Source organism: Coffea arabica, chromosome 1e, assembly GCF_036785885.1.
Source record: "Coffea arabica cultivar ET-39 chromosome 1e, Coffea Arabica ET-39 HiFi, whole genome shotgun sequence".
Classification (NCBI taxonomy): domain Eukaryota; kingdom Viridiplantae; phylum Streptophyta; class Magnoliopsida; order Gentianales; family Rubiaceae; genus Coffea; species Coffea arabica.
Window position 1 is genome coordinate 5,758,529 of NC_092311.1, and position 12,461 is coordinate 5,770,989.

A 12,461-nucleotide genomic window follows, 5' to 3' on the forward strand; every position below is an offset into this window, starting at 1 on the left:
TTTTTCCTTTAAGCAGAAAGTAACAAATGGATGTTGAATGTTTAGATTTAAAAGCCTGTGGAGATGTTGAAAACAGAATTGCTCTCCACTTGTATATATAGGTGGTTAAGAAAACAAAAGGAATCTCATCCCCTCTTGTCTAGTTGGTTTAGCTTATTAAGTACTCTGTTTGTCCTTCGTTCTGTCTCATTGATGAAGGATCCCAGAAGAAGCATCCAGAATTGAAATCCCAATTTGCAATAGATTATTGATGCAACAACCATTTAGATCACCAGCTCTGTTTCAAGTATGACCATGCCGGTTGTTTAATTCTATTATTAAAAGCATCACATGCTGCTTGCGATGTAAATTGCTAGACCCATAGGAAATATGAATCGTTGCATGCTCGTGGACATTTTCAATTAGCCGTGCATGCGTGTTGTAGACAGTGGTTTAATCATGTTGCTTAGTCGTTGATCCAGCAATGTTCAATCATGGCCTCAGGAATAAGGAAAAAACCGCTTCTTCCTTCCTCAGGAAAAAACCATGTGCTCAGTGGGTTGATTCTAGAATAAGATGATTGCTAGCTAACACCATCATTTATCTTGTACAATACTTCAGTTTTTCATTCCCCAGTAACAAGAGCAGATGGTTGATCTGAGGAGCTAATTGAAGCATCTTGATGACAAAATGCTAATAAATAATTTGAACTACTATCGGTCAAGATTCCTTTTGCTTGTCAGCTTCAAGAAATGTGATGAAAAGAAGGATCAATTGTTGTCTCAGTGTTAGGAGGCAGAACTATGTGCTGATCATTTTTTTATTTTGGGTTGAAGACATGCGGAGTTGGATAATATTCTTTCTGCTGCTTAGGATTTGTAAATTTTTATTTGTTTGCTGATGCTAAAGAGATTGCTGAACATCTCCAAATTTAAAGTGTATTCATACTTCAGACTTAGTTCCCCAGCAAAAATGGCCGATTCTCTAGCTAACTGCCAAAGCAGCTTGCCATACACCATCGAGCAGTTTGCCATCTAGTTCCTATCCAATGACTACTAGCCCTGAAGGTTAAAGTCCTGTGATGCCACCTCCTCCTCAGCCTATTCGATTTCTAGCAACTTGCACAGCCTGAAACATTTGAAGAAACTTGAGAAGAACTGTTCCTCAGTCCTCAGCACTCTTGATAAAGACAGCAACCCTGTAGATGTCAGAAGCTTGCTACAAGAAACAGAGCCAATTACTTTCTCAATCTTGAGACCTGTATTAACATTTGCATCAGGCACAAAGGAAGGCTCAAAGCTGAAAAGGTGGTCATTGGTTTTCAAGTGTGTGAATCCAAAACTTGTCCATTATGTCACGGAATAGGATGAAGAGGTTTATGACTTGGGAAAGATTGAGATGTATTGCATGTCTTAATCAGCAACTTTGACGAGGTTAATGATGCTTTTGCTGCACAAAACATCTTGAAGCAGTTGCAGTCACTAGAATTCGCCATGCAGGTGGTTGAAGAGAATTCAGAAGAAATATTCAAGATTCTGAGAAGAGTTTCTCTTCTTAACGTACTCAACCATTAATCATACTCTGCTGATGATTTCACAACCATACAATTTTTTCCCATTCTAGTTGAGAAATGAAAGGAATCTATTAACAGTTATACCATTATGATGACAATACACTTATATGTCTTGATGCTTGCATCTATTTCAACTTTCACAGAAAATCAGATGGATTCAACCAGAAATTTCACTCCCTTTGTTTCCCAGATGCAAAATCAAGGATCATGGTCGATTTAATCTCTGCCGCCAAATTAGGGCAACACAATTAAAACAAATACAATGTCAAGATAAAATCGACAAAATTTGAGTCTTGGGCATTTCATGCTTTATATTTGATTCCTAGGCGCTACAGATGACTTCTCAAGAGCTTTTTGTTTCACATGAAATGACTTGATTGCGGCTTCAATTACAAGCATAGGCTCTTTTTCTTTTTTTGGGGGGGTTTAATTCTGGTCCAAGTTACAAGCATAGCTAATTATTACCCGATAAGCCTGTTTGGAACCTGAGTTTTTTGGGAGTTTGTCTAAAACTTTACTGTAGTGCACTGTAGAAGTTTTTGAAAAAATTTTGTAGAAGTTTTTGTAATGTAAAAAATTTTGTAGAAGTTTTTGTACGGTGAAAAACTTTTTTTTTCCTTTTCTTTTTTTTCTTTCTTTTTTTCTTTCTCTTTTTATTTTCTCTTTCTTTTTCTTCTTCTTTTTCTTTTTCTTTTTCTTTCTTTCCTTCTTCTTTTCTTTCCTCTCTTTTTCTTCTTCTTCTTCTTCTTCCTTCCCCCTCCCCCTTCCCCGTTACCTCCGCCACCCCCAGCAGCAACTCCACCAATGCCACCTCCCGCCACCCCTCTCCTCCCTTTTCCCCTTCTCCTCCCTTTTCCCCTTCTCCTCCCCTCTATCCCGCCTTTCCCCTCTGCCCCGTCACCCCCTCCCCCACCCCTGCAAAAGCTCCCCCTCCCTCTCCCTCTGCCCGCAAACCCCTTCCCCCACCCTTGCAAAAGCTCCCCCGCCACCCCTCTGCCCGCAACCCCCCTCCCCCACCCCTGCAAAAACTCCCCCGCCACCCCTCCCTCTCCCTCTCCCGCCACCCTCTTTGCCCGCCACCCCTCCCTCTCCCTCTCCCTCTCCCTCTGCCGCCACCTGAGTTTTGCACATGAGTTTTGCAACAACAGAAATGATTTTTTTTTTCCAATGTTCCATCTCCCTCTCCTCTTCTTATCTTGCCGGCAGAATAAGCAGCAACAGCCGAGTGTAATTTTTTTTTTTTTTTTTTGCAATTTTCCTTCTCCCCAAGCTACGGGAGGGGGAAGGTGGCGGGGAAAGGCAGAGGGAAAGAGGGGAGGGGGGAGGGAGAAAGAAAAAAGAAAAAGAGATTTTGGAAACCAACATATCGGTCAAAGGGGGAGGGGAGGGAGAGAAAAAAAAAAAAAAAAAAGAGGAAGGCCGGCAAAAGTTGGCCGGAATAATTACTGGCGCCGGAAGCGGTGGTGGAGGTGGTGGCCTGTTGGGTGGGTGAGGAAAAAGAAGAAAAGTTGAAGGGAAAGTTTTTTGTGTATTATTTTGAAGTGCGTAAGTAAAATACTTTGATAAGTTTTTTGGGGTTCCTGTAGCAAAAGTTGTTAAAAAACTAGTAGCTAAAAAACTTGGTCAAAAACTTCACTTCCAAACAAGCCTGACATTTCGCATTGGTTGCAACCACTATAACAAACAATTACCTTGTATGATAACTCAATTCATCACTTAAATTTAATATATTCATATCTTAATATATTTAAACGCATTTAATAATGAAAACTTGAACATTTGAAGTAATTTAATGGCATTGAATTTTGTAGATAAAACTTGCTTCCAAAATTAAGTGATAAACCATTCACTTATCACTTAATGTGACATGCACTTATATATATCAAAATTAGAATTTAACAATTCAATAACATAATGGATTCAGAGTTCAGAATTCAGATTTCATTTTTTAGACATCAATTTTATCAAACACACCCTAACTTTGCACCTTTAAATTTGACCTAATTCGCACATTGTACTAAATTTTAATTTGGAACATTTTGCAACACGAGTTTCAATTTGGGACATTATATGCACTAAACTCTTCAACATGTCCCAGTATCGTCCAACTGTTAATATAATATAAAATATTTCCAAACTAAGGGTAAAATATCTTTTACCCTCTTGTGGTTAGCACTTTTCGATATAATCCTCTAAGGTTTCAAAAATTATATTTAACTCCCTTATAATTTGAATTAAAGTGTCAAAGTGATGGAATTTGTATTCCATAACAAAGTTAACTAAAATGTCAAAAGTACCCCTATATAAAATTGAAAATTATTTATTCACAATAGGGAGGTTTTGTATATATTTTGAAAACCACAATGGGTTATTTGGTAAAGTACTAAAATATAAGGGGGTTATGTGGTAATGCACAAAATTATAAGGGGTTAATTTTGTTATGCATATTATATTTATTTATGGGCAAATTACATTTTACCCCCTATGGTTTAGCCTTTTTTTACCTAATCCCCCCATGGTTTCAAAAACTATACATAACCCCCTCATGGTTTGGATTAAGTGTCAAAGTGATGAAAATAGTCATTTGTAACGGAACTTCTAAAAATGTCGAAATTACCCTTATAAATACATAACACACTAACCCCATATGATTTTATATTTTGCCATATAACTCCCTTATGATTTAACACTTTACCATATAACCCCCTTACAGTTTTCAAAATATACACATAACCCCCCTTGGTTAATAAATAATTTTTAACTTTACATAACGGTATTTTTGACATTTTAGGTGACTCCGTTATGAATGATCATTCCCGTCACTTTGATATTTTAATCCAAAGCATGAGAAGATTATGTATAGCTTTTGAAACTATAAGGGGGTTATGTAAAAAAACGTTAAATCCCAGGGGGATAAAGTAGAATTTGCCCTTTATTTATTTTAGTCACTTCAACCATTTTAATTTTTTAACAAGGATAATTTCAACATTTTTATGGATTTCATTAGAGAGGATCATAATTCTGTCAATTTGACACTTTAGTTTAAACAATGAGTAGATTATGTATAACTTCTGAAACTACAGGAGATTATGTGAAAAATAGCTAAATCACAAAGGGGTAAAGTGTATTTTACCCTTAAACTAATGATCATGGTGCCTCCTCTTCTCTCTCTCTCTCTGTCTCTCTCTATCTCTCTCTATCTTTCTCGAGTTTATGACAGATAGAGCATAAAAAAAGTGTAATCTAATCAAAAAATTTTCCTCAAAAATAAAATGGGAAGAGTAGTAAAATAGTTTTAATATTTGTTTTTACCCTTTTCAAAATCTAATGTATAAATTTAGATGAAATTTGGGAAACTCATGAAAAGTCCCCTTAAGGTTTGTAGTGTTTTGCACTTTACCCCATAATGTTATTTTTTTGGCACTTTATCCCCTTGACCGGTAGTCAAAGCATTCGAGTAGTAAGTGTTGTGACGACTAACAGGTAAAGGACAATGGTATCCCTGATAAAATAATGAATAGACAAAATTGCCTACTAGTTCAGGTCAGACAATATTTTGTTTCCCAAAAACATCATTCTTGGAGGAAAATAGCCCGCTCTTGTTAATCTATTTTGCAGAGACAAAATGAGAAAATTATATGGTTGACAATTCTAGAAGAAAAATAATTTTTTTTGTTTTTCAAATTATTTTGTCTAAAAGTTAAAAGAGACATTAACTTATCGTAAAAATTATACTTTATAATTTGAACATCTAAGAATCTCCTTCCAGAATTTTTCGGTGTCCATGATCTTCTTATGGACACTAGTTTATCACATCCACAAGTTTTTTGATTTAGTTCTTTTAGATGCTGTGATGAACAACATCTAAAGAAGGAGCAACAAAAAGAATTTGAAGAAATTTGGAACACTTTTTTTTCCTTTTTTTTTGGCTGCAAAAGTAGGATTTGGACGTTTAAAGACTCTAATGAACGATGAAATGATAACAAAATATTTCTGAGCTTGAAGGGAAATGTTTCTTTGTAAATAATAGAGAGAGGCATTTTCGTTAGAAATTTTAATGGTTTAAATGGGGGTAAATTTCATCTAGTTCAATGTTCCAATGGATCATTTGCTGAGGTGAACTAACAGGGGGGATAAAGTACCAGGCAATATACATGACCCACAAATTACGAAACACCAAAAACCTTAGGGGGACTTTTTGTGATTTTCCCTTAGTTTAATTATCGAGATAGTGTAGTTCATCCCCCCTTCCCCGAGGTGCCCAACGAAAAAAGCGTGAGTTCATTTTTGCATCACAATGTGTATGTAGATCAGCCAAAATGACAAGCAATTTAACCGGGGATGACTAATGGTTTTGGAAGTTAATAAAGAGTTAATTACACTTTCCACAAGTTGGACTTTTAAGCTAAGATGTTTACCATTTCAATCCATGTCTCACGTTAGAGGTGATAAAAATGAATGATAAGTCACAGATCTTATTTTGCGAATGCCAATATCACCCCAAAGCAAAAGTTATCTTAACAGACAAATTTTAATTTAAAATTTTGGCTTCGTTTCTGGATATGCATTTATCAGCTCAAACGGTCAACCATCTGCCCGTGTTTATGAAGACAAAAGGAAAAAAAAAATTATAGCATGAATGATGGAGCTAGCGATGATAATACTTGTCTAAGGTAATGTTTGCAGGCTAAAAAAATAGAACGCCGTAAAATTGAGGTTCAATTCGTTCTTCTTCATGCAGTTTTTAATAAGTCACTTCAGGTCATTATGATAAATATAAACTATGACTGGCAAATAATTAATGGCTTAGCATCATGATTTGATCAATGTCACAAACACACACGAATGACTAATTGACTAATTGAAAAAGCCCACGAGCGGGTAAAGATTCTTCTTGTTCCCAGGCAATATACATGACCCACAAAATTCTGATTTCTTGATCAGGCAGCATGTGATGCTTAAATGGCATTTGACACAAAAACAGGTGATCCAAAATTGGTGGTTGTATAAGTACTTTGTCTGCAAATTGAGATCTCAACACTGAACGTAGATATGGAGATCCAGCAACAATGAGACAGGCCTCGGACAAATGGAATACTTTGATCAGCTATTGCAACCAGACATGACGGTGAGATTCCTATTGTTTTCATAAACACCTGTATGTGCAAATGAAGAAGAGTTTGGTTTTTCAACTACTTCCAAAGGCATACATTTTTGCCCAAAAAAGATGGCAACATTTGACTTGAATCAAAAGATCAGCAGCCATGTTTCTTCCCTTATCCATATCTTGCTTCTTTCTTCCCATTTTCTTCTTGTGGATGCTGAGCAACACAGCTGCAAAGGTTGAACTCTTCAGAAGCTGCATCTTGATCTTAGCATGGCATGCCAAGAATGGTATGGCCTCAAGAACTTCCATGAGTACTAATATTACATGCTTCAGCCCCTCTAAGCCACCAACTTTTCACCCATAAAAAATTTGGCAAATGGGAAGAAGAGGTCTTTAATGGATCTCTTGAACTGTTGGACATTTATTGTGCTGTCACAGAAATCTATTCACAGATGAAGGAAATATCCAGAAACTTAAGTGATCTTTAAGCAGAAAAAGAGAGATGAAGTTAACACTTACATAATCTCAAAAAGGGGCTTGAATAGAACTATGTACAGTTGTTTGAAAGATGTTCCACAGCAGGAAAAAATAGCCTGCATCAGTGGAAAGCAGAGTCTAAAACAGTCCCTTTGATCAACCTGATAAAAGAAGTTCAAATGGTTAGCCTTATAATATAGACTTACCTCTGTCTTGGTTGTTTGAAAGCAGGGTCAGTGCAAAGTGGTTGATTTTTCTGTCTCAAAGCACAAGGGAGCATCAAGAACAGTCCCCTATGAGAAAATGTGAATTTTGATACTAACCAAGTGCAACAAATTCTTATTCATTTTGCCTCTACTAAAATTTACAGTATTTGATGAATTGGGATACACAATGATCATCTATATGCATTAAACGAAAAGCTAAAACTAAGATCATGAAAAAAACTACATGTGTTTAATGAAATTAAAAATGTAACAGATTTAAAGCCAAGGGGTTCTATCTTTCTTGAAACTTAACAAACGTAGCTATAAGTAACAAAAAGGTTTTAAGACAACGTTGACATCTAACAAATAGTTTGAAAATATTGGGTTAATTATAAATACTTCCCTATAGTTTCATCTATTGCAACATGACTCCCGAACGTTACAAAATGTCCAATTCACCCTCCTATGATTTCAAGTAAAGCAGAAATTTGATGGAAAATAGCCTATGTAACGTCTTTAGGTAAAATACCAGGAGTGCCTTTGCTTACATGCTAAATCAAACGTAACTTAATAATTTTATATAAAATTATATAGAGGTTACGTGAATAAATGCAAAAATTACAAAGTATAAAGTGGATATTTATGCAAACTATAGGTGAGTTAAAGTATATATCATGATTTCATCACATGCACTTCTGAAGTGCATCTCATGTAATCACCATAATTGATTGTGCATTCCGTCCATTTCTCGCTCCACATAAAATCACAGAGGAGTTATATGGGTATATTAAAACCTTAAAGAAGTAATCTAGCATTATGCAAAATTACCCAAAAAAATAGCATGCAAGAGACTTGATGTGCCATTTTTTGTTCAAATTTGTGGGGATGGAACGATCTTTGCTCTGTAAAGTTTAGTGGTGAAACGCTCTGGTCATTCCACACCTGGCTAAGCATCGTGATTTAATCAGTGAACGCGTGCAATAATGGTTGAAAATTTTCATAAGATGTTAAAGAACCCTCATGTTCCCCAGCAGTTGACATAACCCCTGCATTTCTGAGCACTTCACTCGTGCAACATGTGAAGCTTTAATGGAAAATCGCAACAACTAGCATATTTGGCTTCAAAGATGGAGATTGGACAATCAAATGGTGGATGTACATTAATAATTTACCATAAATATTTTGAGACCTGCATACTAATTGTATCTTTTGAGATCCGACAACCGTGAGACAGACCTCGGACAAATGCAAAACTTACTCAGCTATTACAACTAGACAAATTGAGGATGAGATTCCTTTTGTTTTCTTTACTACCTATATATACAAGTGGAGAGGAATTTGGTTTTCAATATCTCCAAAGGCTTCTAAGACTTGACAATTAACATTCAATTGTTACATTTTGCTCAAGTACAAAAATGGCAGCTCCGAAATTCTCTAGCCACACTCGTTCAATTAGTTTGCCTTCTTCTTCTCATCCTCTTCTTGTGAATGCTGAGGAGCACCTGCAACGGTTGAAGTCATCAGAAGCTGCATCCTCACCCTCACATTCATTGGCATGCCAAAGATTGGATGCCCTCAAGAACTTGTACGAGTGTCTGGATGATGTGCTTCAGCTGCCTTTGAGCCAACAAGCTCTCTCAAATGACCAAGAGGTCTTGGATGGATCTCTCATCCTGTTGGACATATGTGGGGCAGTCAGAGACATCTATTCACAGGTGAATGAAAGTGTCCAGGAACTCGAGTCATCTCTACGGAGGAAAAGAAATGGAGATCTGGCAGATGAAGTTAGCTCATATATGATCTCCAAAAAGCAGTTGAATAAAATGATCAGCAAATGCTATAAAGAGTTGAAGAAAGCAGAAAAGAACTGCAACTTGACATTAGTAAACAAAGATTCTGAAAAGGTCCCTTTGGTTGACCTTATCAAAGAAGTTCGAGAAACAACTCTAACAGTGTTGGAGTCCACTGTATCTTTCCTTTCTCCATCAAAGGCTGGATCTTTGGTCTCGAAGTTATTACGCAAGAATGCATCATCTAAAGGACACTCCAATATTGCAGCAATGGAACATATAGAAATGGAGCTGCATCTGTTAAACAAAAACAAGTCGAACGTAGATGTAGTAAAAGGTCTCGAGGCCTTGGAATCTAGCATTCAAGAATTAGCAGAGATGCTTGAAATTGTCTTCAGGCTGTTGCTGAAAACTAGAGTTTCCCTTCTCAATATTCTTAACCACTAGTTTAGGCCACAGTCAGCATGGTTTCAACAACTGGATGCTATGCAGTTCAATTTTGTATACATACATCATACATGTACAAATTTATACATACATAAAAACATAAGAAATGATTATCTACATTGATCTCTTATCATCCTTCCCTTGCCATTGATCATGGTTGATGGTGCTATAATCTATGTTTATTCATGATTAGAGATACTCTCAAGGTCGTTTTAAAAAGATCGACACAATGATAAATTTAACATCCCTCAAAGAAATGCATTCCTTCAAAATTAAATGAAATAGCCATTTTCCGAAATTTAACAAAATGAATTAAAATGCAACAAAATAACCAACTCTGTTAGATTTAAATTCTTTAAATTTTAATACTCTACATTTTACTTCTACGAAAGGATTATGGTAAAAGAGCCAACTACTCCTAGAGTAGTTGAGTAGTTGGAGTAGTTGGCCACCAAGAAAATTTTAAATCTTTACTTAGGTGTAAATCAACGAATCAAATTCCTTGATCTACATTCTAAAAATAATTCAAGTTTTTCTTGAGATTTCATCAGCGGGTGCATAGGCATCTGTCTGAACCAGTGGTGGTTCAGTCCCCTCCAGAGTCTTTTTGGATAGAGTAAGAGTAGATCTAAAATAGATTCTATGTGTTAGGAAAAAAAAAAAGGATTATGGTAAAACATTTAATATTTTGTTTGAAATGATATTTTCTCATATTAAAATTATAAAATGAATGAAAATGATGGGACTAGCAATAATCATGATTATTCGACTTAATGCTTGCACGCTAAAAATTAGAAATGACATAAAGTTGAGGTTCCCCATTAATAAGTTGTTGTTCCTACAGCTTTTCTTTACCAAATTATTTTAAAAAATTTCTTAATTCTCTGGTCATAACTCATATGCGTGCAGCAAGTGTGGATTTGTGAAGAATAATTTGTTGCCAAATGGCAGATGGTGGTGGTGACTTCAATAGGCAAATTCAGGTCATTATTATCAGTACAAATTACCATTGATCAACAATTAATGGCTAAGCATCATGACTTAATCAGACTAATTGAAAAATCCCACGAGCGGATCAAGATTCCCTTTGTTCCCCAGCTATGAACATAACCCGCTAAAAATTCTGATTTCCTGATTAATTAGGTAGCATCATGTGATGCTTTTCATCAGAATTGGCACCCAAACAGGTACTCAAAATGGTGGTTGAATGAATACTTCATCTGCAAATTGATATCACTACTCGATGAGGACGAGCTTCCTATTGTTTTCACTAAGAGTTATATATGCAAATGGAGAAGAATTTGGTTTTTCAACCGCTTCAAAGGCTTGTTTGTGCAAGAAAAAGATGGCGACCTTTGTCTCCAGCCATATTGCTCGCTCCATTAGCTTGCCTTCTTCTTCCAATTTGGGAAAAAAAATAGTAGTTATACTAATACATAATTATTGCATATTTTGGTTTATTAATAAACAAACAGCTTCTTACTATATATTTAAGTTTACTCTTATTTTGTTGCAATAATCTAGTGGCAAAAAAGAACCTGTTGATATAGAAACTTGATTTAAAATTTTTTACTTTGAGTGCAATTAGATTAAATATTGGATAATTAGGTGTCAAAAGAAAATCAATTAACATACAAGTGACGCAAGTTTATACCTACGCTCTAATTTTAAACCTAATTCCCTCGTTAACCGCTAGTGTACAAGTCGTGTATTGTAGTATAAAGGAAATAGAGTCGAATCTCATGAGAACCACTTTTAAAGTACTAAGGCTTAATTACACTCTCTATTATCTAAACTGGTCAATAAACAACCAAATTTAAGCAACAATAATGATAAGACAATTCAAAGGCTAATAAACAAATTTGGAGTAACTCAAATAACACAAGTGTTCTTGGGAATAGAATCCACTAATCATGCTCAATCATAGAAGAAATAATCAACTAATGCTACATTTCCTGTCTTGCTAAGAATGTATTTCACTAAGGCAATCAGAACTCGTTTTTGCTGATTAACCAGAATTAGTTAATACATAAGTTTCCCTACTATCGTGGTGAAATTTCAAGTATCAACTAGATCAAGCACAAAAAATGTCATACAAATGACACGTTGTCGATGTCTATGCAATAATAATAATGAAAATCCTAGTTGCCAATAAAAGCAGTTTCGAGTCAATTCTAGTACTGGAGCAGGGACTCTGGATGTGCAATGGGTTACTAGATTCACCCTGGTTTCGAAAAGTTTGCCTAATCCGATATACCAGAATTCATTAGCGAAAACTTGTTAATTTGTATCAGGGCAAGTAGGGTCGAATCCACAGGGATTAGGAGTAATTTGTTTCTACTAAAGTTCAAGTTATGGGGGAATTTTATAGAAATTACCAATAAGCTATGCTAATCGAATATTGCAATTAAATAAAAATTAAATGGCAGACTGTAAAAACTCAAATAGTATTGGGCAGCTCTAGTCAAGAAGCAACTTCGAAAATAGTTCTTCTAATTGATCATCGATGCCAAAATAATTTCACATATAAACTGATAAATAAGTTATAATTGTCAAACGAGCGATGACAATCAATTTCTCTGTAATTATCGATAGTTAAGGTACGACCGTTAGCTATTGCCCTAATTGCAAAAGAATCCTAGGTACGATCGTAGAATTAAATTCCACAATTGTTTTACGATTTAGATAAACCCTGTTCTAACCCAACAACACGCTACGAGGGTTGTTTACAAATTAGCCCGTATATTTCCCTGATATAACCCCGATTATACCAGTTGCCACTAATTTAGAATAATCAAACAATTACGGATTTAATTATTCTAATTGGCTCTAGGTTATTGAATTAATCTAACATCCGGACCTGGCACAATTGAATAATACAA

At 35.6% G+C, this 12,461-nt stretch overlaps 1 protein-coding gene across 1 annotated transcript; it reads left to right on the forward strand.

Moving 5' to 3' along the window:
• The first annotated feature begins 8,757 nt into the window (after window positions 1–8,757).
• On the forward strand, window positions 8,758–9,579 carry LOC113690333 (uncharacterized). Its single transcript, XM_027208188.1, has one exon. The coding sequence runs from the start codon at window positions 8,758–8,760 to the stop codon at window positions 9,577–9,579; it is 822 nt and encodes a 273-aa protein (XP_027063989.1).
• The last annotated feature ends 2,882 nt before the right edge of the window (window positions 9,580–12,461 follow it).

Bases quoted from the DNA above. Each gene is read 5' to 3' on its own strand.
- LOC113690333 (XM_027208188.1), top strand. From the start codon at position 8,758: ATGGCAGCTCCGAAATTCTCTAGCCACACTCGTTCAATTAGTTTGCCT.